General features: G+C 37.1%; 1 protein-coding gene and 1 long non-coding RNA gene across 28 annotated transcripts in view; both read right to left on the bottom strand.

The window, feature by feature from the left end:
- LOC127510041 (uncharacterized) overlaps positions 1–27,597 on the bottom strand; it is a 72,865-nt gene that overhangs the window by 31,806 nt on the left and 13,462 nt on the right. Inside the window, exons 1-8 of one of the 27 annotated variants that reach the window (XM_051889541.1) lie at positions 25,903–26,015; positions 24,931–25,065; positions 24,721–24,852; positions 24,606–24,630; positions 23,683–23,733; positions 9,749–9,827; positions 9,519–9,572; positions 8,154–8,893 (exon numbers count right to left, since the gene is read on the bottom strand). In XM_051889541.1, coding sequence (XP_051745501.1) covers positions 8,761–8,893; positions 9,519–9,572; positions 9,749–9,827; positions 23,683–23,733; positions 24,606–24,630; positions 24,721–24,852; positions 24,931–25,056 — 600 coding nt within the window. In that variant the 5' untranslated portion in view covers positions 25,057–25,065; positions 25,903–26,015 and the 3' untranslated portion in view covers positions 8,154–8,760. Of the gene's footprint in view, positions 1–8,153; positions 8,894–9,518; positions 9,573–9,748; positions 9,828–10,342; positions 10,394–10,997; positions 11,023–11,112; positions 11,245–11,322; positions 11,458–12,293; positions 12,409–14,169; positions 14,311–15,919; positions 16,091–17,123; positions 19,772–22,722; positions 23,116–23,189; positions 23,244–23,419; positions 23,508–23,682; positions 23,734–24,605; positions 24,631–24,720; positions 24,853–24,930; positions 25,066–25,902; positions 26,479–27,597 lie in introns of those variants that run through there. The other 26 variants (XM_051889547.1, XM_051889536.1, XM_051889537.1 and 23 more) reach the window with 26 other exon arrangements.
- Positions 190–1,162, bottom strand: LOC127510085 (uncharacterized). Its single transcript, XR_007929469.1, has 2 exons — positions 1,131–1,162; positions 190–719 (listed from the first exon to the last, which is right to left on the bottom strand). It is a non-coding gene; the product is annotated as an uncharacterized LOC127510085 (long non-coding RNA).

Here is a 27,597-nt window from a genome sequence, read left to right as displayed (position 1 = left end):
CTTTGCATCATGGCCGTCGTCAATTATTCCTTACATAATCAATGAAATGAGCAACAGGTGTAAAAATAACCAAGAAAACAAACTGAAAATTAGGTCACAGAACTAAAAAAAAGAAGTGATAAACCCACCCAAATCCAAATCAAACACAGATCACCCATGACAGGTGACACAATATTTCATTGTTCCATGTGGTATTATTATTTTTTTATTATTTCATTTCATTTGAAACTGTTAAGAAGCAAGACACATTTCCAGTTTTCCAGCTGGTGTTGGACTTTTAAAAACACATTAATAATATTTTACTTGAACCACAGAACATTAAACTAAACAAAACTGTCATGGTAATGAAAAAATGCCTGTCTTAAATCTGATGTTGGATTAATAGTATGTAACAGCATTTATTTAACAGTTTTTACTTTATAGCTGGGCTTTTGTCTTGATGGGTCATCAAAGAGTTTGTGATTCTCAATACTCAGAAAATAAACAGTTTATGTTTTTCTCTTCAAACAGATACTTCAGTTCAGATGAGTTTAGTTTATTCCAGTATTTTGAAGTGTTTAGTTAGGCATTTGTTTGTCATGATCGGCATCACGTTTCTGCCGAGGTGTTTCCAGTGGCTCTTATTCCAGATCCTGTTTTCCCAGCAGAACCAGCCTGATCTGATCTTTCCTCTCAGGAACCTGATGAATCTGGATCTTCAGCTGGAGACTCTTCTGAAACTACATTAGAAATATCAAATAAATCTCTATGATTCTTCATTGAAAATTAGTGTGACATGCTTGTGACTTTACCTGGACTGTGGTGGAATCACCTGCCTAACTCAAGCTGCTGACACTTTAGCCATTTTCAAGAAACTGAAGACGCATCTTTTTCACAAACACTTGACTCATTAATACTGACACTTACTATTCTATATATCTATTAAAAAAAAAATTGCTACATGTACTGTTCTGGACAAACTGGGACTGGTCACAGCACTTGCATATTGTTGCCCTACTGTTGTTTGATTTCTTCTATTGCTCTCCTCATTTGTAAGTCACTTTGGATAAAAGCATCTGCTAAATGATTAAATGTAAATGTTTGCCATAAGTTTGTATTATTAAAGTCATTTACAACAAAAAACAACTTACAATTGACAATATTGACTTTGCTGTTGCTCCCCAGTAAGCAATTTTATGTCTAATAGCCGTCAAAACATAGCCTGGCCGTCTAGGCTAAAACGAGGCAAAATTTAGGCTGTCAGTGAAAATCTAATAGACGTCTAACCATAACCCAAGAGTAGGCGAGTCATCAAATATACAGCTAATGAATGATTACATCTATACATGTAATAGACAACAAAATAATGGCTAAAGGATTCTTTTCACTTAAATATAACAGGTTCTCATAAATGACAATCAGTCCAAACAAATTAAATGTTTTTATTTAGAAAAAGAACTCAAGATAATACAAAATGATTTAAAAAAATAATGAAAATTAAATTATACAAATACAAATAAACTTTTTTTTTAAAAAATATGGAACATCTTACAACTTAACATCATAAAAATATAAAACATTGACAAAGAAGTTATACATACGCAAAATAAACTTGCCTTGCCAAACCAAAAATATCATATTTGATCAAAATGATGATCAAAAGATTAAAAAATATGAGGCTTTCGTAACAAATAATAATAGGGTGCACAGGTTTCATGTTTACCCCCTTGTATTTAGATAATTAGAGAGTTTTAGGGCACAAGGAAACATACTGTACATGTGCATGTAGCATGTTAATCTAACCACACTTACTCTGAGTCTGCACTGTTACCCGCTAAAATTTCACTGTTCATACACATGATAACACTGTACATAAATAATGAACGCATGTCAAAATGAAAAACACAGATACTTACAAGACCAAAAGCAGGAAAGAATTTGCTTTAACATTTGCTGTTGCTTGCTCTCCGACAGTTGTAAAATGGCAGAAATGTTTATCGCGAGATCAGTAGTCATGACTCAGTAGAGCCACGGTTGCCATCTAGCGCTTGAGAATTGTAATTGTACATTTTTATTTAACTTAAAATTAAAGACAGTCATATATGCGTGTGAAATATATATATATATATATATATATATGCAAAAATATGCTGTCACACAATGTATACTTGCATTTGATGGTATATCATGAATCCCACAAGCTTTGTGGCCAAAAATTACTTAACACTATTTTGGTTACACTCATTGCTGGTCTGAATCAGGGCTGTAGCCAAGTTGTAAAAATTAGACTATAGATTGCCTCGATTTCACCAGGTGGACTAAGCAGACTGCACATAACCTATCCAATTCAGAGCTAAATCGTGACAACATATAGACCATGTCATGAAATGCCACTTACAACTTATAGAAATCATTGACATTGCGAACATGATGGGATATCAACCATCTCATGCACTTCCTGTCCAAAAACTACAATAAATCAGGATTGACTATAGGTGGGCTACAAATAGCCGGTCTGACTTTGAGCTAAATCGTGGCTACGCACAGACTACGCAATAGAACATGTCAAAGATATGAAACCAAACACATTGTTATCACTGTTGACTTTGCTTACATGATGCAATATCATACATCTCGCAAGTTATTTTGGCAAAAACGACATGTAACCAAATTAAAGATTATTTTGGCTAAAATTTCCCTCCGTTCTCCATCATTATTCCTTCAATCTTCTTCGTTCTCTAGAGGAACGGTGAGCAGAACTGAACTGAGACCTGCTGAACATCCAGAGACCAGCTGCTCTTTCATCATCTCCAGCTTCTCTTTATTCAGATCTGGATCCAGTAGATCTGGACAATCAATCACACACACCTGCTTCTCTCTAATCTGTGTTTTACCATCACACACTTTAGATTTGTGCTCTTTAAACCTTGTTTCTCCCAATATAGTGTTTCCTGACAAGCTTTTCCCAGAAGCCTTTCTGCCTATCAGAAGAATCTGGATCACTGGATCATCTGGACTAGAGCTGATCTCTGACATCTCTGAAATAAAAATATGAAATAAGATCAGGTCATTGCAGGTCAAGAGTAAGGAGAGAACAAACGCCTATGTGTCACAAACAAACATTAATATTGTTTTGCTAAGAAAACAATATGTTAAGAGCTCGCTCAGGTACTGGGGAGCTAAACCATTTAGTGCTTTGTAAGTAATGAGCAAGATTTTAAAATCTATACGATATTTAACAGGAAGCCAATGCAGTGTTGACAGAACTGGACTAATATGGTCATACTTCCTGGTTCTAGTAAGAACTCTAGCTGCTGCATTTTGTACGAGCTGTAGTTTATTTATCAGGCGAGCAGAACAACCACCCAGTAGAGCGTTACAGTAATCTAGCCTTGAGGTCATGAACGCATGAACTAACTGTTCTGCATTTTTCATTGAGAGCATATGTCGTAGTTTAGATATATTTTTAAGATGGAAGAATGCGGTTTTACAGATGCTAGTAACATGGCCTTCAAATGAAAGATTGGTATCAAAGAGCACACCCAGGTTCCTAACTGACGACGAAGACTTAACAGAGCAGCCATCAAGTGTTAGACAGTATTCTAGGTTATTACGTGAAGAAGTTTTTGGTCCAAAAATTAGTTTGGACCTGTTTTTTCTGAATTTAGTAGTAGGAAATTACTGGTCATCCAATTTTTTATATCAGCTATGCATTCTGTTAATTTTGTGAATTGGTAAGTTTCGTCAGGGCTTGAAGAAATATAGAGCTGAGTATCATCAGCGTAACAGTGAAAACTAATGCCATGCTTCCTAATGATATCTCCCAAGGGTAGCATGTACAGAGTGAACAGCAACGGTCCTAGTACTGAGCCTTGTGGTACTCCATATTGAACTTGTGATCGATATGACATGTCTTCGTTTACTACTACAAACTGATAACGGTCAGATAAGTATGATTTGAACCATGACAGTGCAATTCCACTAATGCCAACATAATTTTCGAGTCTATTTAAAAGAATATTGTGATCAATAGTGTCAAATGCTGCACTAAGATCCAGTAACACTAATAGAGAGATACAACCACAATCTGATGATTAGAGCAAATCATTAGTAACTCTAATGAGAGCAGTCTCAGTACTATGGTACGGTCTAAATCCTGACTGGAAATCCTCACAGATACTATTTCTTTCTAAAAAGGAACATAGTTGTGATGATACTGCCTTTTCTAGTATTTTTGACAGAAAAGTGAGATTTGAGATCGGCCTGTAATTGACTAATTCTCTAGGATCAAGTTGTGGTTTTTTAATAAGAGGTTTAATAATAGCCAGCTTAAAAGTTTTTGGTACATATCCTAGTGATAAAGATGAATTGACGATATTAAGCAGAGGATCTATGACCTCTAGAAGCATCTCTTTCAATAGCTTAGTCGGTATAGGGTCTAACATACATGTTGTTGATTTTGATGATTTAACAAGTTTAGACAATTCTTCCTCTCCTAAAGTTTTTACTGTTGTCCAACACAAGTGCATCACAGTGCGATATGTGTTTTAGTGAGTGAGAATGTGTTTAGAGTTTTGAAAAAAAAAATGCATAAAATTTGCAAACTTTGTTTAACTGCCTGAACCCGTTTAAGATTTTACACAAAGACTTATTTATTCGATAAATGGGTCCCTGCCACTCACCGTTTGGTTCAGAGAATGGAGTTTAGTGTTTTAGCAGTTGTGAAAAACTCTCATTTTTATACAGTTTTTAATCAGTGACCTTGTATCCAGATGTTTGACAATACTTTTATCTTCAAACAGTCTGCCAAAAAAATACAGTTGGGTATTTTACAACTCTTGTTAATTAGCTCATCCACAGTTTTGTTAAATCTTCTAGCTACTCCCTAATAGCGGCATGGTCTGTTTTGAAACTTTTATCGCAGCTTGAAGGCCAGAGAAGAGATTACTATTTATGCAGGTGCATATTCAGTTAAGGTGAGACCTACAGTTTAAATCCTAGAGGCCTGAAATCATTTATATTCTGCAAATATATCTGAAATGTCTAATAAATATACTGTCACATTTCATTGTCATTCAGTATCTCTGTATATGATATGACAATGTTATAATATTATCTTTGTCAAATAAATCTTAAAAACTTAATTTTTCATATTAAACAAAGGACAGGCCTCGTTAGATTCGTGTTAGGATTAAATCACAGTGTTTTGTGCTCGAACTATATTGAAGGGAGGTGCGTGTTGCGCCTTGTGACTCGGCGTTGGTTTCTCTCAGGTCCTGTAAGCAAATGTAAAAGTCCTCCTAGTAATACTCGTCTACCATTCTTTATCATCGTTTGATAGAGTTGTGTAAGACATGTCTGAAAGAGGCAAAGGCGGTAAAGGACTCGGAAAAGGAGGCGCCAAGCGTCACCGTGAAGTTTTGCGCGATAACATCCAGGGAATCACCAAACCCGCTATCCGTCGTCTCGCTCTGGGTTAATATACGAGGAGACACGCGGAGTGTTGAAGGTGTTCCTTGTCTGACAACAACAGGTTAAAGTTCAAGATGCAGTCCCTGTGAGAATGAGACATAATGTGCATAAACAAAGAAAACAGGAGCTGACCATAAGACTTTCATAGATTTATATGAATATTGTATGTATATTGTGTGTGTGTGTGTATATAGGGGTGAATTCAGGTTGATTGGGACACTTCTTGCCATTGAGATGCCTGAGAAAAAGTGTTCCATTCAACCTGAATTCACCCTATACGATGATGGAACAGAGTTCAGTGTGTATTTTAATCTCTATCAGAGAACTTTCAGTGACAAATTAAACGCGTTGTGTTCATATTATGGTCCATCTGCTTGTCTGTACACTGTATGCTTTATTAAAAATGTGTGCACTGAGTTTGGTCTTATAACGCATAAGCCACATGAAGTGTTTTATAATGTCCAGTGGAGGGCGCGCGCTGTTTCTCAGGTTGATGCTCCTCCCTCACAGTGAGGTCATGTTTGTGAGTGACACATTCCAGCATGATGAAGTCCTGACGATTCATGCCAAGCATTGTTAGTTTCCAGCTGGAGCCAGAGGATCCAAACTCTTAGGAAGAGGACTCACCCAAACCTCACTACCAGCCAAACAATCTGTCAAAGGTCAAAACAGGAAAGTGAAACATTCAAAACTGTGGAATATTTCTAAAAACATAAAACAAGACAATAAAAAATCAGCTATTTTAATCTTACTGTATGTACCCAAGTATCAAAAGTAGCATTAAATATATTTTTATATGTGGGCAAAAATGCTTCAGTGCAGACATACAAGGTTCTGATGGCACTCCAGGTGAGGTGCTGAAGTGAGGTGAACGGTCTCAAGGTACTGACAGACTGAAAGTGAAAATATTAGGAGGAGAAAAAAGGGCTGCTGAAAGTGAATGAATCATCACACGTTTACACACACACCGCAGGCTTTGACATGATGTATTGTTCTCCATTGAACACCTGTATACTCACTGAATGAACTCTGTCTGACCCTTTATTTTAAATCGGCAAGAAAGCAACTTTTTCCAGATTTAAGGATCTTCAGCTAAACACAACTGCCTTTAAAAAAGCTATCATATTTTACTTGAACCAGAAGATTAAATTAAAGACAGTCCTAATCTTCTTTCGATGGATGTTTTCAGTAATTCAGGGAATGCAAGAACAGTGTGAGTCACTTTAGATTAATAACAGAATTATCATTTTTGGGTGAACTAACCCTTTAAATTATATAAAATATCATATATTCTATGTAAACAAGTCATTTTTAACTAGGCTATTATTTCATTCCAGTTATGATATCCTAACTTTGAGTGTGTAGATGGTATCTCAAAAGACCATTTTACACAAACAAAACAAACAAACAGACCTCACGAGGGAGCATGCTAAAACAATTCTTCAAACATCAAAAAAACTACGCCTTTGCTCCAGAAGAGATGTGTTTGTGGAAAGTCACTGAGTCACAGTTTACCGTAACAGGTTACAAACAGGCAATTGTGAAATCATCTTCCACCTTCCTTCAGGCACGGTCTGAAAACAAACTGCACCGTGGCTCAGGGTTTCTTCTGCTCAGGGGATTTCAGAGAGAGCCTAACAGGCGACTTCGTCATGCTGCTTCTGTCTGTAAGTGAACATTTGCTTGTGATGAATGCACTCGTGTCCTATATCTGTGTACTATAGACTGATTATAAAGACCATCACAACAAACACATGAAAATGCTTTATAGAAAACATACAAATATCTCAGTACATTGATGATGATCTATAATCGTGCATATGGGGAAAGCGTGTAACATGCTCATTTTTGTGTGTTGAGTTTCTCCTGGTTGCCTGTATGTATTGTGAATTATGAAGAATGAATTTGGCCCTGGAATATCACTCTTTGTACAGTCAACATTTTTCACAGTAAGTGTTTTAGAATTATTAAAGAACATAACAGAGATAAAACTTTACAATGGATGTTGTGAAAAACAGGATTTTATGACAGGAGAGTTTAAATGTCGAGCATCAGTGATTTCACTGCACATCACCAGATTCTTCAATGATTCTCAAACGACTCTCTCTAAACCTGCCTTTCCTCGAGCTGCTCTGTTGATTCGCTGTGGTAATTTTAACCCCAGACTCTTCACATCCTCATTCTTTGGAAGTGTTTACAAAGAGTCTTCTCGACCAGATTCAGTGTTTAAGGGTCAAATACAAATTAGATGTTGTTCATGGGCAGCCAATGAAGATCATAGGTATAGGCATTATGCAAATGTGTTACTGCGTTACATACGCAGGTCACGGAAGTGAGACTGGAATTCCTGACGACTCGTTTAGGTGGTTCAGAGTCGATTCTGTCTTTTGAGAGACGCTAACTTTTTTATTGTGCACTTTTGACAATGTTTTCATTCACAGACAGCTTTATACATTATATTATGAACATTATATTATCCAATATTACACACTGGATGAAAGGAAATATTCTAAAAACCATAATAGGACACTTTAAAACATCTCCACCTGCATTGGTTTGTATTTTGTGACTTTCAGTTGAATAAAAGACTATATTTCTAGTCATATATTTATATATCTCGTCTCATGAACCCAATATCATGCATGACACCAACGTTTTAGATACCATGAAATATTCACAATTCCCATGTTCATTTTTGCTACTACAGTGAAAACTACTAGCCTAGGAATAAAGTTCAAACATGGTAAGCAGACAGTTGACGGTAGACATGGACTTATACAGTATTGTTTTTCCTACTATGTAAGTCAATGGCTATCGTCAACTGTCTGCTTACTGACATTCTTCAAAATATCTTCTGTGTTCAGCAGGAGAAACTCATACAGGTTTGGATCAACATGAGGGTGAGTAAATGATGATGAAATGCTCATTTTTGGGGTGAACTAACTCTTTTATTCAAAACAACAAAACAAATGTTGGTCAGTTTCTCCTCTGTACAGTTGACAAAAATGAGTCCTGTTCACACAGATCTATACAGAGAAGTTTTCTGTTTTCAGTTGAAAATGGTGTTGTGTAAACTGCTCCTAAGTTCATGAATGATTTTTACAACAGAAATGAATCAAAAACCTACTTAAACTGTACAATAACTTTCCTCTAGAGCTGCTGTCTCTGTCCATTAGTAACCTGTTATCAGTGTAAATCTGCTTTGAAACTATCTGGGCTGAATCTCCCAAAAGCATCGTAAGCCTTAGTTGATTGTAGAGGCCATTGGTGGGAAACGCAGGCCTGTGTTGAAATATCGCACAGAAACCATTAATGAATGACGTTCAGTGTGATGACAGGATGATCCTCTGGACACGAGCTGTTGATCTGCTCAGATTCAGAATGATTCAGTGAATCAGATTCATCAGATCTGAGCTTCTTCTGGACAGCAGATTCAGGATCCCTGAGAGAAACACATTCAGATACAGCAGATGAAGATTCACACATACCCCTTTTCCACCAACACAGTTCCCGTGTGGATATAAATGATGTGAATATGCTTTATTATGTTAATTTTCTTAAGTGTTCCCGGCCTGTGTCTGTTCTCGGACCATGCCTCGAGAGGTGGTTCATGGGCTGGAAAGATCGGTTCAGCTCTAAAAGCCAGAGAAACACTGGCACTGTCTCAATGAGCAATCATTGCTCTTTATATCTAAATATATACACAATACAACTATGTGTGCGAGAGAGCGAGTGAATCAATGCTTTCAGTTTATCTCCAGAAAGGACAGATGATTGTGATCTGCTGGTTCACTAGAATCAGTCCCAGTTCGGTGAACAGCACCGCCCGCACAAACACTCGGATGCACACTGTTGGTTTTGGACCGGTTATAGACAGGTAAACACTGTTCCTTCCTCAAGTCTAATGTGGAAACACGCGGCCGGTTAGTAACAGGCTCCAGGAACAGGAAATGAGAATACTGCAAACAATTCCAGTGGAAAAGAGCTAAAAGTCTGAAACCTGAATGATCATATGATTCAGTCAAACCCACTTCAAGTCTTTCTTTCTCTCACTCTGATTCACTCACCTGATTTCTGAATCATTGCGCTGAATGTCGCTCGCCTCTGCTTTCAGAAAACATCTGACAACACATTGAAACTGATTATTAAATACTATTATATTCATCAAAGTATTTTATATATACTCAGAGAGATTTTATAGATTAGGCCACTGATTTCATCATTTAATATGACTTTGTCAAACTGATTTTCATGACTATTTTATTCTTTAAGACATGATTAAAAACTCGTGACTCACCTGAAGATCCTTTTACGCAGCATGAAACACAGAAATGCCAGAAGAAAAATGACAAGAACAGAAATCCACCAGAACTGATCTATATATGAGATACAATATAAAATCAGATCTGATCGACACAAACAACAACACGATACAATCATTTAGTAATATAAGTACTTCAACTGACCATTCTATGATAATCTTCGTTTATTTTGATAATATGTGCCAAAGCTTGCCTATTTTCCCCCAGAAATGTATTCACAGACTCATTTATTCAAGTTGCGTAAGTAAAATGACACGTGAAAGACAATTTTTTATATAGACAAATTATTTTCTGTGTTTTGTACGCTTTTCATAGCAGAAACTGATTTATTACATGAAACAGTCCAAAAATGGCTGGGTCGCCTGGGACGCGAAGGCAGCCTTTTCCACCTTTTGACCACAAGATGTCGCTAGTGTGCACCGTGTTGAAAAGCTTCCAGTAATGAACCTTTTTACGATACAGTTAAGGGGAAAGCCTCTGTGCTTCGCAAAGCTTCATTTTGCCATCACTAGTGTTTTATATGTGATCTTCAGTCAGATATTTCAGACTCAATCATCATCTGAACTCACGTGAATCTGGAGTTTGTGTCGATCCGCTGCTGAAGTCTGTGTCGTTAAACACTGAAAAACACATTCATAATCATCATGATTCACTTACAGAAGATTCACTTCAACACAGTTTGATCTGAATCATGACAGATTTACTTCAACACAGAGTTTGATCTGAATCAGGACAGATTCACTTCAACACAGAGTTTATTCTGAATCAGGACAGATTCACTTCAACACAGAGTTTATTCTGAATCAGGAGAGATTCAATTCAGCACAGAGTTTGATCTGAATCAGGACCGATTCACTTCAACACAGAGTTTGATCTGAATCAGGACAGATTCACTTCAACACAGAGTTTGATCTGAATCAGGACAGATTCACTTCAACACAGAGTTTGATCTGAATCAGGACCGATTCACTTCAACACAGAGTTTGATCTGAATCAGGACCGATTCACTTCAACACAGAGTTTGATCTGAATCAGGACAGATTCACTTCAACACAGAGTTTGATCTGAATCAGGACAGATTCACTTCAACACAGAGTTTGATCTGAATCAGGACCGATTCACTTCAACACAGAGTTTGATCTGAATCAGGACCGATTCACTTCAACACAGAGTTTGATCTGAATCAGGACAGATTGATGTGTTTTACTGAAGTGTCTCTCTCACCTCTGAACATGGTCTCCATTCTGAACTGAAATGAAAGAAAGAAGCATCAGAACAGCATTTATAGAGTTCATGAAGGATTAAATATGAAAACAGATGAATGATTGAGTTGATTTACTCTTGATCCATCACAGATGATCCCATGATTCAGATTCACACAGTCAGAAGTGACGAGACGATCAGATGATACAGATGTCACAGGATACATCAGTTTGTGTGGATCTGATGGATCTGCAATCAGACGCCCGTCCTGAACAAATCAAACACAAGAGGATGAAGTATTGTGTGTGTGTGTGTGTGTTTGTGTGTGTGTGTGTGTAACAGTCACCTCTGTATACCAGCTCTGCTCACAGTCAGGATCACTGAGTGTTTGATTCAGAATCACAGGCAGAATCACGTACACAAACCCCACTGAGGACTGAATCTGTCCACACGACACACTGATGTTGGACATGATCCACTGCTGAAAAAAATGACTGTGTTTGAAGTAACAGTTTTCAACAAAAAAGTCCTTAAACTTCAGTTTGTGATCCTCACACAGACTGGGAAACGGTGCAGTGGATTATTACTGTTATCATGTGTTTTGTCATTCTGGATCTTGACAGCATCAGACCTCATTCAGGATGGATTTGTTTCCAAAAATTAAATGAATCTACCCAATAATAACCCCACTGAGAGTCAAAAGCACAGAGAGTTTTCAGTTCAGTGGTCACACTTCAAACAAACACAGTAAGTTTCCCTTCAGTGCATCAGTTATGAGTTTATCTTCTTTCAGCACTTCTGTCAGTGGAGGTGTTATAATTGATCAGGGCAGCAGAGGGCGCTACAGGTGTGTTTTATTCTCAGAAATCCCCAACACACCTCCTGAAACTTTAAATTAGGGCTCGCATTCATTAGCATACTGTTACCACATTACTACAGTACAGATGAGAAAAACTACAGGAAGATTCTGAAGATAGAGCTGCAGATCAGGCTTTACAGGGGTGATGACTGTCTACTGTCTACTGAATGACAGATGCAGTTTTAAGAACTGACACATATTCTAATAAAAACCATGTTTTATCACACAGCACAGTTAATTATCGAGCATCAGTGAAGACTGTGGAGTAAATCTGATGATTTACTCCACAGTCACACGTTGTCTTTCGTTATTTTTTTTTACACGTAAACAATCCGCTTTATCCTCCAAGAATAGGCTACTAACCATCAAAACTGATTACTGTCAAACTGTATTTAAACTGTAGTAAAACATATTTTTGTACCAAGCATGCATATGTATTAAACAGAGCAATTTCGTACCTTAAGCAGATGAGTGATGGAGAGGAGAGCAGAATGAAAGTCCTGGAGCTGCTGGATGTGGAGAGATGTGAGTGAGGCGAGTGTACGCGCTCACGCGAGCAAAAAGAGGGAGCGTGAGGTCTCTACGAAACAAAAGTGGGCGTTTCTGTATTTGTGGGTGTTTTCAAACTGGTGGGTGTTTATATATCATGCAATGAAAATGATCCCCTTCACCCAAACCCACCCCTAAACCCTACCCACACTCTGATATGGGCAAATCAGGTGACGCTCTCAAAAACGCCGCTCTGTTTATGGCCTCGCCCATCAATCATTAATGTCCTGCAGAGACCTGTACTTGGAGTGAGGCGCCATTGACGTGAACTGCACTGGACCGCCCCAAAATTATTTATAACAAGGGTCTGGGCGTATCTCTTGTGGCGCATTGTAACTTTTCTGCATGCTTTTGTGTTTCCTTTGCTGAAGACAGACGGTCAAAAAAAAATAAAAAATAAAAACCTTACAAAGATTTGAGCCAAACCTCAAAGGTTAAAACTGAAAGTTAAACTTGATTCTGATTCTGTGTCAGTCAGTTTGTTGAGTGAGAAAATTAATGATCAAACTTAGTGAATCACCATCACATTTACATTTATTCATTTAGCAAACGCTTTTATCCCAAGCGACTTACAATAAAATACAATATAATCTCAAACAAACACATTAACCAGCTGAAGTTTTGAGAAAAAGGCACAAATGGTTGCAAATGCCCTCATTTATATTTTTATTGGCATTGACGACTTTTATAGGAAAGCTGTATGTTTTACACTCTCCATGTGCTTAAATGTCATAAACAAATGCCTCCAAATACTAGAATCCACTACACTCATGTAGAGTAAAGTACTGTATGATCATGACGGATATTCACAAACTCTTTTCTCAAAAGTCTTATGAACAGGGAAGTGAGCTTTACACTTCTGCATTTGACAAAAGCTTTTATCCAAAGCGACTTGCTTTCAGAGTGTTTCTGTGTATTTGTATGTTTGTTGGCAGTTTCATGCACTCCCCGTCTGAATCATTGCAGACTTCTGTAAAATAGTTATACACATCTGACCTGATACAACTGACGGTATTTGTTTCATTTAATCTTCTGTGGTTCAAGTAAAATATGATGATAATGTGTGTTTTTTTTTTAAAGTCAGATACACAGGAAATCTATAGGTGTTCATCTGAATAAAGCTCTTTAAATATGGGAAAAGTTGCTTTTTAGCTATTGAAATCACATAAAATCACAGCTTATAAACAGCATTCAAACTTCACACTAATACTGGCATACAAGGAAGAATGTAACTGATGTGAAAGGTCAGCAGCACACACTGTGTGTGTAAACTGAAAGAAACAGTGTGATGAATCACCACCACAGCCCCTGCTGTTGTTCGTAAAGATGATTGGGAGATGAACTGCTCCTGCTCCTGTGGGGAAGAACCACAAAGAAGAGACTCACAGACATATCACTTTCAGTCTGTTCCTGTTTTTTCCTGAATTCAAACACAGAATACACCATTTAATAGTGTATTCTGTGTTTGAATTCATATTTTACAATTAAATTAGTTTTTTACTTTTTGTCTTTTTTCAGAAGTAGTCGAAATAGTTCAGATTGAATGTTTCACTTTTTTTCACAAATTCTGGTTTGATCTGGTTTCTTTGTAAGTGTTTGATCCTCTGCAGCTAGAAAATGTTGGCAAATGAATGACTCCTCCCTGTATTTTTTAGCACATTGGCCCCGCCCCTCAGCCTCATTCCACTAATCACAGCAGAGTATGCTCTCATATAAAAGCTGCCGCAGAAGGGAAGGGACTTTCCATATCGCTCTTCTCTTCAGCAGCTTCCGGGAGATTTCTTCTGCTTTCTGCTCTTATAACTTATTTTCACTAAGGTCCAGTTAAGGTATGAGATCTGATTAATATGTTTTTCTTTTTTTTTTGCCTTTGTCTATAATTACTTATTAGTTTTCATCTTTGATAGAGCGTATGGCTTGTAGTGACTTTTTTTTTTTTTTAAGTTTTTTGATCTTCTGACTTCAACTGGTCAAAGATCAGCAAAAGAACCGTCACATGAATGCGTTACTCCGCCCTCTTTTCCTCTTCCGTACTCCAGTGTTGGCCCCGCCCCTCTGTCGCGACTCAGTTCTGCTTAAAAATGCTGAGTTCAGTAATCATTCTGCTTTCAGACTGAGACTGAGGCTCGATGTTAAACTCTGCTGTGATAAATCCTGCTTATTATTAATGTATGTGTGTTCATGCGATCATCAAATGCTGCATATTTGTTATGATCTTCTAAGCATTAAAAAGTATTAAAAATGATAAAACTATTAACATGGTTTAATGCACAAAGACTAATTTCAGTGCAAACCTTAAACCTTAATAAAGCTGCGCGTTTTACGATTTAATTCTATTCGTTTTTTTCGTATTGTTCATTAGCTTTATAGTTTGGGATAATGTAGGCAATATGAGTCGTTTATCTCAATCTCTCCATTCTGTTGATTTAAATCTACTTGGGAAAAGATGAATATGTACATTATATTTGTAGGCTACTGATGGTTTAGTTGAGTTACAATTTTCTGATTGTAGTGGAAAAACGACTTTAATAAGAAAAGTTTCATTCACTTCACTTTTATATTTATTTTACGTATTTTATTTATGTTTTGTCTCTTCCAGAGATGTCAGAGAGCAGCTAATATGTCCCGAAGCGGGACATATTAAGCGCTTAATGTGAAAAATGCTGGCTTAATGTAGGCTACTAGCCTACTAAAACAGTGATATTGGAGGTGCAAATTCAGTAGGCTACACACCTTTTAAATAAAGCATATACAGACATGCAGATGAGCCCACATGAACGCAATTAATTAGCCAACACGTTAAGCATTTTCCTAGAAAATAAAATACCGTTATAAAGAAAACGCTGAATGCATTAAGACAGTGATATTAAAAGACAAATAAAGCTTTAGACAAGCAGATCAGGCAACGCGCTTTCACGTTCAGCGTTATAGAAAACCGTTAAAAATGCTAAACATCAAAATACTATATTTCCACTTTGTTTACGTTGCCGTTGTCTAAACAGTAGATGCTGTTGATGACAAGAAAATGTGTGAGAAAATAGTTTCTGGTTGTTGTTTTAGTAGGATTAAGCCACGTAAAGCGTTAGGCCTAATGTCTCCCAGCGACGCGGCGTTAACGCATTGCTTTCAATGAGAATTGAGAAATATTTCATGTCAAACCTCCACTCACTGAGGCAAGGGCATGGGAATTTTGTCTTCATATTGGGATATAATTTTGTCTTCATGACATGTGTTGGGGTATTTTCAATTTAAACTGCAGGACATCAGCGTTGGCTATAAATCATTTCCTAATCCTAAAAAAAAAAAACATTCTCGATATAAAACAATATAAAACACCTAACAGCCAGACAAAAAGTCACAGTAATTTAGATCGTATTATAGTCGTTTTGGCCTTTATTCATATTAAACGCAAAGTTCGGGATCAAGACTATACAAGCGGGAACTCGATATATGTGTTGGAGCGCTGAACAAGAGCTAAGGTTTAGGATTGGTTATGTTTAGGTTGAAATGTAATTGTAAAAACACAATTTAACGAATTAGAATGAAAAATAATCAATGTCATCGTTTTAGGCGTTTTGATGCGAGTCATTCATATATATATAAGTTAAATAATAATCTTGCATAAGGAAAATTAGCTTGTATCTGCTAATTCTATTTATCAGTGTTAAAATAAAAAAGGAAGGAACCGCATAGGCCTGTAATAAACCTCGTAGGAAGCTCAAACACGTCTGTCAAAGAAATTCTCATACAACGGCCACTTGTTTTGATCACAGGGAAATCACTTTATTTCGCATATACAAAAATATGACTCATAGCACAGGCACGGGTAGATACTGCGAAGGGGGAAAATAAACATGGAACAACCCGCAATTCACCACCTCACTTACAGTGAATTTCACGCTCAATTCATCAGATATTTGGCACTCAAACAGCTCGCTTACACAGCACACCGTGAACACACAGAAGGCGTGTTTCTCCGTTTAACAACAAACAATTCATATATATAAATTAATGAATGAGTTAAAAGAGTCATTCTACGAAACGGGTGCCATTTGTGTCCGCAACGTTTGATCAGATGCGTAAGGCACAAAAAATGCCCCAAAGTCTGTTTCCAAAGCTTAAAATTATTAATTCAAGTGTTCTTTTTAACATGATATATGATAAAATGCTTTTTTTTTTTTTTGAAGATTAGCATACTATTTTTAATCATTTTTCATTATATAGCCAATTTCACATGTCCGTGTTAACCAACATGACAGTTGCATCTAAAATATCACCAAATAAGTTATATTTTTTTTCAAACATATACTACTTTCAGGATTATATGTGTGTCCCTGTTTACATAAGATATATTTATTCACAATAAACCTTTTTTTTTTTGTAAATATTTTATGATTTGTGCGCGTCCCTCAGTTTGACTTACCACCCCGTCACACTAACTTGTTTTATCTATAAATGATGCACTGTTCCTTTAAATGATATCACAAAGCCGGAGTGACATCTTTTGAGCCTTATAGCCACCAAGGACAAAAGCAGGCAACTATTTAATTTTTTACATTGTTTATTTGTTGCTTTTTCATGTTAGGCAGGGCCCGTCAAGCTCAAACCTACCACCCCGTCACGCAAAATAGATAGGGAAAACTGTTTTTTATTATTTTTTTTTACATTAGTATACAAAGGAAATTATATTTCAGATTGAATACATGTATGCTAGGTGAGAAACTTGACCACATGGGAGGATGTTTGTGGACATTTTGGGATGAAATTTACCACCCCGTCACAAAAACCTGACGGGGTGGTAAATTTCATCCCAAAATGTCCCCCGATAAAATCACGTTCTAGGGGGTAAAACTTTTTTTTTTTTTTTTTTTTTTTTTTTTTTTTGGCAGGGTTCCCTTGGTAAAATGTGCATTCCAAGGGCTAAATATCGTGTTATTTGGGCTCGCTTCAACCCGTGGACATGAAAAACAACCTCCGGCAACAGTGTAAAAGTAGCCCAATTCTGCGGGAAAACCACAGACTTGGCAACACTGTTTGGTTCATTAATTTACTCATTCACTCACTCACTATATCACTCACACACTTTTTACTCAATTTGAATGTCTCCCCTCCCCGAGTTTTTAAAGTTTTAAACCAACAGATCATATAGAGAAACACTTTGTCCATACCACCCCGTCACAGGGTCATTTTGTTAAAAGTTTATGGAAAGAAAATGAAATATTACATAAATTAATGTTGAATGATGTTCTTGTTGTGTGAACTAATCAGATAAATGTAACTTTATTTGTATTTTTTAAGTGAATTCATTTTTTCAGTACAAACAATGAAGCCATTGAAACGCCAAATTCATATTTCAAGATTAAAAATATTAAATTACAGACTTTCTATTGATGGTTTCCAAAAAAGGGACATTTTACTATTAGGAAGACATTAGATTTTAAAAATCAATTTCTTGTTTTACTGCTCCATTGGTATACATATTGTCCGTGACGGGGTGGTACAAGAATGGCTTCCTTGCCTGAATAAAAAGGATAATATCAATAAAGATGTTGTGCCTGAGGTGGGAAAATATGTTTTTTTGGAGGATTAACATATCTTTCAAGTTGTAGGTTCGTTTAAAAAAAGTTTGTTCTTAATGAAAATTTTGAAAAATGCAAAGTGGAAATGGCACCCGTTTCGTAGAATGACTCAAAAACACTTCCCTCTCCCAAGGCCGAGGAGACCCATCCATAGGGGGTAAAGCAGGGCACGGGCAAATCGTGTCGTCCGCCGGGGAGCGTCCCTTCACGATAAAGAGGCGGAGCTTAAGTCACAAGTCCATTCATAACAATATCAATCCGTCTTCCGCAGCAGCCTCGTCCTTATGCTGCGTTCAGAAGGGCCGGGCAAAATCCCTATAGTCAGTCGTATCTTTGGGCAACACGTTGCGCCAGCGACCAGTGTGCCGAGGCAGGTGACACTAAATCAATCCCCCCCATCTAACTCCAGTCCTTCAGCTCACCTCGGTAATTTCGTCCATGGATCCGCTTAAGGTAGCCTATTAAATGCATTTGCTAAATACGATTTTATTTGTCTAGAAATAGCCCACAGTTCGAATATTTCGCTTTAATATTTCAGTAGACTTTTAATAGATTGTATTGCTTGTAATGACGTTTGGTCTTCTTTGTCTGTTTTTTGATCCTATTTCATATTTCAGAATTTATATTTTCACTTTTTTTTGTGAATTTGGTACAGTTATTGTTAATAGGTAATTTACTGTTGAATATATTTTTGTTAGTCCAAGTGAAAATACGCACATGCAATAAGTTTCAGACGCACGGTGGGAGAACACAAAACTTCTGATCGTTTATCAGCATAAATTGGCCCACAGTTATAGTATCTCTAGAAATAAGTTGTTGAGCAAAAGGATTATGCTGTATTTGAGAAATGTGATTCTTTGTTGACTTTGAAGAATAAACCATATGATAAAGGAAACTATGGACTCAGTGTGGTGAATACAAGATAAGAAGATACACGTAAAAATTTGTGGAAAAACTAAAAAACATGTCCCGTACACTACGACTTTAATACTGGGACAAAAACCTGAGTGAAACGAAAGAAGTCTTTCAGCTTGACATGAATCCAGTATATGGGGCGGTGCGTGTGTGTGTGTGTGTGTGTGTGTGTGCGGTCTGTTATAATGTAGTGGTTTGTGTGTCATTGATGAAATCCTGCAGTAAATTCTTTTGCTCTCAAAGCTGTAAGAGCAACAGAGTAGAGGCGCTGTAAATAAAAAAATAAAATAATTAAATATTTAAGAAATTACCAGGTCCTCCTCACACAAACATGTTGGTATTTGAGGTTTATGAGGACTCTCTATTGACATAATATATCACGTACTGTAGACTCTATACAGTTGAAAGCCCTTTGGAATTCACTGGTTTTCTGCATTAATTTGTTATGAAATGTCATCTGATAAAAGTCACACAATCATAATCTTTCATGTCTTTATTGAACACACACACATTCGCAGCTCTGCAGAAAAGGGAAGTGATCTCTGCGAGTGACGTCCACTGCTGTTGTTATTGTGACCTGCTGATCCACAAATTGTTTTGTTATGAGTGTTCATGAGTGAGTTAAACTGCTCACTCATCTTCAGAAAAATGCTATTCTTAGATTTCCCAGCGTGATCATCAGCAGTGACTGTGTAAGTCCTTAATAATGCTGTGAAATTAAATCATACTTTTGGAGAATGTTGTCCTCGATACACATTAAGAGTGACAGTGACTAAATCAGTGGTGACGTAGATAAACTAAAGTCTTTTCACATATGAAACCAAGTTCATCCGTCAGAATCAGACTGAGTCACACGCAGACCACCAAACTCACGGCAGGAAGAGGGTTCACACCTTCAGATGTAAGTTAGTGTTTTGTGTGATTGTGTGTATAATGTGGGTTATTCCTGGAATTCAGTCTCTTTTGTGTCTCCAGTCTTAGTCATAAATGACCCCATTTGAACTCTAAGCATACTGAAGTTGATTTAGAAAACGTTTGAATATATATATTGGCCATATATCAGATTTTCCCTCTGTTCTCCGTTATGTGTCTGTATGTGTGAATCCACAGAGATTTGCTGCTTTCTAGAGAGACGATCTGAGATGAGCTTCAACAGAACAAAGTCTTGTTTTACTTGTTCAACTGTTAGCATCACTGCTAGTGCTAATGAAGGATTGACTCATGATTGTGTTTATTGTCCTGATGAACTGCAGCTCAAATGATTCATATTCAAACAGAGAGATGCCCAGCCTGAGCAAATGAAAGACAATCATGTTTTGAGGACAGAAACACTCACCTCTGAAAGAAAACACCAGAGAAAACAGGAAGCCTCTTAAACTAATTACTACATGAGAAGTGTTTTCTAAAAATAAACATTCACTCATTTTCTCAAAACCTGAAACACAAAACCAAATCTTCAAACTACATTCACAAAACCCCGACTCTTCTCAAACCATATCACCTGTTCTCAAAATCAATCAAAGCTTTCAGATCATACACACATCAGTCAATATATAAACACTACAGATCATTCATTAGACTTTCTAGTCCTCATCCTCCTCCTACACAAATCTGAGTTCACTGTCAGATTAAAAAGGTATAAAGCTGTCACTGGGACGGTACCCTTTAAAAAGGTATTACAGTTTTTTTCAACTGCTTACACACAAAATCTTTACTTGTCACACAGTTTCTGAAACCTGACACTCAAACAGCAGAACCACACACCAAATCTGCAAAACCATACACTAATTCTCAGCCTTCGACTCAGTTTTCAATTTCATAAAACACTTTTTGCAAAACACAACACACAATTCTCTATGTAACACACAAAAATCTAACAGGAAGTATCTTGATTTCCTTTTTCAAACACAACCATCAAAATGCCACACTAATTCATCAGTGCCTCACACTAACTCCTCACATGTGCAAACACTCATTGCTTTACTTAACACCAGCCAATCATGGCTTTAAAATAGGCCTATAAATAGGCCAAAGGTCAAGTTATAGGTTTTGCACAACTTTTCTGTTGTTTACTTGCTTCCATATTCATCATTTCTAAACCCTATTGAGGATTTTTTTTTCTCCACATGGTTGCTGGAAAGTGCATGATCGTCGTCCCTATGTCAACATAACACTCTCCAGGCAATGGAGGAGGCATGTGGAGACACTGACGCTGCCTCCATCCAAGGTTGGATACGCAAGAGAGAACATAGCATGTGACGTGGATGAAGTATTGTGGCTGGACCCAGCCAGGAGGAGAGATGGAGTCTAGATACACCCAACCATCTCGCCCACCAACAAACACACACACAACACACACATATTGGGTTTTCATGTTCTATAGGGACATTCCATAGGTGTAATGGTTTTTATACTGTATATTCTGTATATAAATGTCCCCACAAAGTCAAAATGCACTGGTATTACTATACTTGTGAAGACATTTGGTCCTACCAGGACACACATACACACCATTCCTTTGGAATATTCACCTTTTTCAAAAATTATGCTAGTTTTTTTTTTTTTTTTTGTCCAACTACACATGGTTGATGTATTATATTTTATTCTGTACTGTGCAATACTGTATTCACAACCACAAATGCTTACAGTAAAAAAAAAAAAAAAAAAAAAAGTTTGGTTTTAATCTTGCTTTCCTGTTTACCATGAATTTTTCAACATCTCTCTGCCAATTACTCTCAATCTTGTACAGAAATGTACATAGCAGCTTATGAAAGAAGAGTTTTAGGTTTTGAATAACTGTGTGTATATGATACATCCAAAAATAGAATATTATGGCAAATGTGTTTGAAAAGTAAGACAAATGTTCGCTTTTGAGATGTGTTTGTGATATTTTGAATGCAGTGCTTCATTTTGCAAGAGATGTGAGGCATTTTGCATTTTGTGTGTGCAATTCTTGGATGTGTGTGTAAAGTTTTGAAAAAAAGAGGCAAAGTTTTGAAAATGTGTGTAAGCAGTTGAAAAAAACTGTAATAGGTACCAACAAACATGCACTCTTAATGTACCTTTTGAAAGAGTATCAGCACAGTGACATAATCAGTGTAAAAGAGCATGAATCATCAGCTGTCCTCACTGCCCGTCTACGGAAGTTAAGTTCATATATGGTCATTCCTGTATCCTGGGGGTTTCCCTGCAGAAAAGCGTCTGTATCTGTAATATCTAAACCTGTCATGATTCTTGAAACAAAACAAAAATGTCCAGTTTTGCAAATGTGTTACTGCGTTACATGTGCTTTCTTTTGAGAGACAATAACTTTATTTATTGTACACTTTCAACTGAATGTTTTCATTCACAGACATCTATATACATTATATTATATACATTATATTATCCTCTATTACACACTGCATGAAAGGGAATATTCAAAAACCATAATGGGGCACTTTATGGGGTCGTCCACCTGCATTGGCTTTTATTTTGTGACTTTCAGTCGAATAAAAGACTATAGTCATTTTTGCATTGAAGATTTCTTAAAAAAATGTGTTAAAATCTCATCTCATGAACCCATTATCTTGAATATATTTTAGAGACCAGTGAAATATTCACAATTCCCGTTTCCATTTTTGTTACTACAGCATAAACTTCTAGCCTAGGAAGTTCAGACATGGTAACCTATATAAGTCAATGGCTATCATCAACTGTCTGCTTACTGACATTCTTCAAAATATCTTCTGTGTTCAGCAGGAGAAACTCATACAGGTTTGGATCAACGTGAGGTTGAATAAATGATGATGAAATGCTCTTTTTTGGGATGAACTAACTCTTTAACTCAAAACAACAAAACAAATGTGGTCAGTTGGTTCTTTATTATTATTTTGACAGTAAATGATAAAAAATACAAATGTTTAAAGGGTACGTTTATATGACAACAACAGTATATTAAAGACAGAAACGTTTTCTCCTCTGTAGAGTTGACAGAGTTATCAAATGATTCCCGTTCACACAGATCCGCAGAAACGACTAAAAGCGCTGTATTATGTTGCCAGACAAGTAATGACAGGATGATCCTCTGGACACGAGCCGTTGATCTGCTCAGATTCAGAATGATTCAGTGAATCAGATTCATCAGATCTGAGCTTTATTTGGACAGCAGATTCAGGATCAGATTCAGGATCCCTGAGGCCGAGAACAGACTCTGGCTCCAGAACACGAACCATTCTGGTGGAAAAGAGCTAAAAGTCTGAAACCTGAATGATCATGTGATTCAGTCAAACCCACTTCAAGTCTTTCTTTCTCTCACTTTGATTCACTCACCTGATTTCTGAATCATTGCGCTGAATGTCGCTCGTCTCTGCTTTCAGATAACATCTGACAACACATTGAAACTGATTATTAAATACTGTTATATTCATGAAAATATTTTCTATATATTCAGAGAGATTTTATGGTTTAGGCCTCTGATTTCATCATTTAATATGACTTTTTCAAACTGATTTTCATGATTATTTTGTTCTATAAGATACAATGAATCACTCGTGACTCACCTGAAGATCCTTTTACGCAGCATGAAACAGATCAAGAGCAGAAGAACAACCATGATGATGAGAAGAGCAGAAATCCACCAGAACTGATCTATACAAGCCACAAAATGTAAATTCAGCTGATCTACACAAACAACACCACAATACAATCATCTGAATTAATCAACTATATATTATATATTTCTTCTCTTTCTCTAAACTTTGGCATGTGTCTTATATGTGATCTTCAGTCAGATATTTCAGACTCAATCATCATCTGAACTCACGTGAATCTGGAGTTTGTGTCGATCCGCCGCTGGAGTTTGTGTCGTTAAACACTGAAAAACACATTCATAATCATCATGATTCACTTACAGAAGATTCACTTCAACACAGAGTTTGATCTGAATCAGGACCGATTCACTTCAACACAGAGTTTGATCTGAATCAGGACCGATTACCTTCAACACAGAGTTTGATCTGAATCAGGACAGATTCACTTCAACATAGAGTTTGATCTGAATCAGGACAGATTCACTTCAACACAGAGTTTGATCTGAATCAGGACCGATTCACTTCAACACAGAGTTTGATCTGAATCAGGACAGATTCACTTCAACATAGAGTTTGATCTGAATCAGGACCGATTCACTTCAACACAGAGTTTGATCTGAATCAGGACAGATTCACTTCAACATAGAGTTTGATCTGAATCAGGACAGATTCACTTCAACACAGAGTTTGATCTGAATCAGGACAGATTCACTTCAACATAGAGTTTGATCTGAATCAGGACCGATTCACTTCAACACAGAGTTTGATCTGAATCAGGACCGATTCACTTCAACACAGAGTTTGATCTGAATCAGTACAGATTCACTTCAACACAGAGTTTGATCTGAATCAGGACAGATTCACTTCAACACAGAGTTTGATCTGAATCAGGACCGATTCACTTCAACACAGAGTTTGATCTGAATCAGGACCGATTCACTTCAACACAGAGTTTGATCTGAATCAGGACTGATTCACTTCAACACAGAGTTTGATCTGAATCAGGACAGATTCACTTCAACACAGAGTTTGATCTGAATCAGGACTGATTCACTTCAACACAGAGTTTGATCTGAATCAGTACAGATTCACTTCAACACAGAGTTTGATCTGAATCAGGACAGATTGATGTGTTTTACTGAAGTGTCTCTCTCACCTCTGAACATGGTCTCCATTCTGAACTGAAATGAAAGAAAGAAGCATCAGAACAGCATTTATAGAGTTCATGAAGGATTAAATATGAAAACAGATGAATGATTGAGTTGATTTACTCTTGATCCATCACAGATGATCCCATGATTCAGATTCACACAGTCAGAAGTGACGAGACGATCAGATGATACAGATGTCACAGGATACATCAGTTTGTGTGGATCTGATGGATCTGCGATCAGACGCCCGTCCTGAACAAATCAAACACAAGAGGATGAAGTATTGTGTGTGTGTGTGTGTGTTTGTGTGTGTGTGTGTGTAACAGTCACCTCTGTATACCAGCTCTGCTCACAGTCAGGATCACTGAGTGTTTGATTCAGAATCACAGGCAGAATCACGTACACAAACCCCACTGAGGACTGAATCTGTCCACACGACACACTGATGTTGGACATGATCCACTGCTGAAAAAAATGACTGTGTTTGAAGTAACAGTTTTCAACAAAAAAGTCCTTAAACTTCAGTTTGTGATCCTCACACAGACTGGGAAACGGTGCAGTGGATTATTACTGTTATCATGTGTTTTGTCATTCTGGATCTTGACAGCATCAGACCTCATTCAGGATGGATTTGTTTCCAAAAATTAAATGAATCTACCCAATAATGACCCCACTGAGAGTCAAAAGCACAGAGAGTTTTCAGTTCAGTGGTCACACTTCAAACAAACACAGTAAGTTTCCCTTCAGTGCATCAGATATGAGTTTATCTTCTTTCAGCACTTCTGTCAGTGGAGGTGTTATAATTGATCAGGGCAGCAGAGGGCGCTACAGGTGTGTTTTATTCTCAGAAATCCCCAACACACCTCCTGAAACTTTAAATTAGGGCTCGCATTCATTAGCATACTGTTACCACATTACTACAGTACAGATGAGAAAAACTACAGGAAGATTCTGAAGATAGAGCTGCAGATCAGGCTTTACAGGGGTGATGACTGTCTACTGTCTACTGAATGCAGTAGATGCAGTTTTAAGAACTGACACATATTCTAATAAAAACCATGTTTTATCACACAGCACAGTTAATTATCGAGCATCAGTGAAGAAAGATCGATCTGATGATTTACTCCACAGTCACACGTTGTCTTTCGTTATTTATTTTTTTTACATGTAAACAATCCGCTTTATCCTCCAAGAATAGGCTACTAACCATCAAAACTGATTACTGTCAAACTGTATTTAAACTGTAGTAAAACATATTTTTGTACCAAACATGCATATGTATTAAACAGAGCAATTTCGTACCTTAAGCAGATGAGTGATGGAGAGGAGAGCAGAATGAAAGTCCTGGAGCTGCTGGATGTGGAGAGATGTGAGTGAGGCGAGTGTACGCGCTCACGCGAGCAAAAAGAGGGAGCGTGAGGTCTCTACGAAACAAAAGTGGGCGTTTCTGTATTTGTGGGTGTTTTCAAACTGGTGGGTGTTTATATATCATGCAATGAAAATGATCCCCTTCACCCAAACCCACCCCTAAACCCTACCCACACTCTGATATGGGCAAATCAGGTGACGCTCTCAAAAACGCCGCTCTGTTTATGGCCTCGCCCATCAATCATTAATGTCCTGCAGAGACCTGTACTTGGAGTGAGGCGCCATTGACGTGAACTGCACTGGACCGCCCCAAAATTATTTATAACAAGGGTCTGGGCGTATCTCTTGTGGCGCATTGTAACTTTTCTGCATGCTTTTGTGTTTCCTTTGCTGAAGACAGACGGTCAAAAAAAAAAAAAAAAAACCTTACAAAGATTTGAGCCAAACCTCAAAGGTTAAAACTGAAAGTTAAACTTGATTCTGATTCTGTGTCAGTCAGTTTGTTGAGTGAGAAAATTAATGATCAAACTTAGTGAATCACCATCACATTTACATTTATTCATTTAGCAAACGCTTTTATCCCAAGCGACTTACAATAAAATACAATATAATCTCAAACAAACACATTAACCAGCTGAAGTTTTGAGAAAAAGGCACAAATGGTTGCAAATGTCCTCATTTATATTTTTATTGGCATTGACGACTTTTATAGGAGAGCTGTATGTTTTACACTCTCCATGTGCTTAAATGTCATAAACAAATGCCTCTAAATACTAGAATCCACTACACTCATGTAGAGTGAAGTACTGTATGATCATGACGGATATTCACAAACTCTTGTCTCAAAAGTCTTATGAACAGGGAAGTGAGCTTTACACTTCTGCATTTGACAAAAGCTTTTATCCAAAGCGACTTGCTTTCAGAGTGTTTCTGTGTATTTGTATGTTTGTTGGCAGTTTCATGCACTCCCCGTCTGAATCATTGCAGACTTCTGTAAAATAGTTATACACATCTGACCTGATACAACTGACAGTATTTGTTTCATTTAATCGTCTGTGGTTCAAGTAGAATATGATGATAATGTGTGTTTTTTTTAAGTCAGATACACAGGAAATCTATAGGTGTTCATCTGAATAAAGCTCTTTAAATATGGGAAAAGTTGCTTTTTAGCTATTGAAATCACATAAAATCACAGCTTATAAACAGCATTCAAACTTCACACTAATACTGGCATACAAGGAAGAATGTAACTGATGTGAAAGGTCAGCAGCACACACTGTGTGTGTAAACTGAAAGAAACAGTGTGATGAATCACCACCACAGCCCCTGCTGTTGTTCGTAAAGATGATTGGGAGATGAACTGCTCCTGCTCCTGTGGGGAAGAACCACAAAGAAGAGACTCACAGACATATCACTTTCAGTCTGTTCCTGTTTTTTCCTGAATTCAAACACAGAATACACCATTTAATAGTGTAATAGTGTATTCTGTGTTTGAATTCATATTTTACAATTAAATTAGTTTTTTACTTTTTGTCTTTTTTCAGAAGTAGTCGAAATAGTTCAGATTGAATGTTTCACTTTTTTTCACAAATTCTGGTTTGATCTGGTTTCTTTGTAAGTGTTTGATCC

This window comes from Ctenopharyngodon idella, chromosome 3 (genome assembly GCF_019924925.1).
Source record: "Ctenopharyngodon idella isolate HZGC_01 chromosome 3, HZGC01, whole genome shotgun sequence".
Lineage (NCBI taxonomy): Eukaryota > Metazoa > Chordata > Actinopteri > Cypriniformes > Xenocyprididae > Ctenopharyngodon > Ctenopharyngodon idella.
The sequence above is the reverse complement of the archived record's forward strand: the minus strand, read 5'-3'. Positions and strand labels throughout refer to the sequence as shown.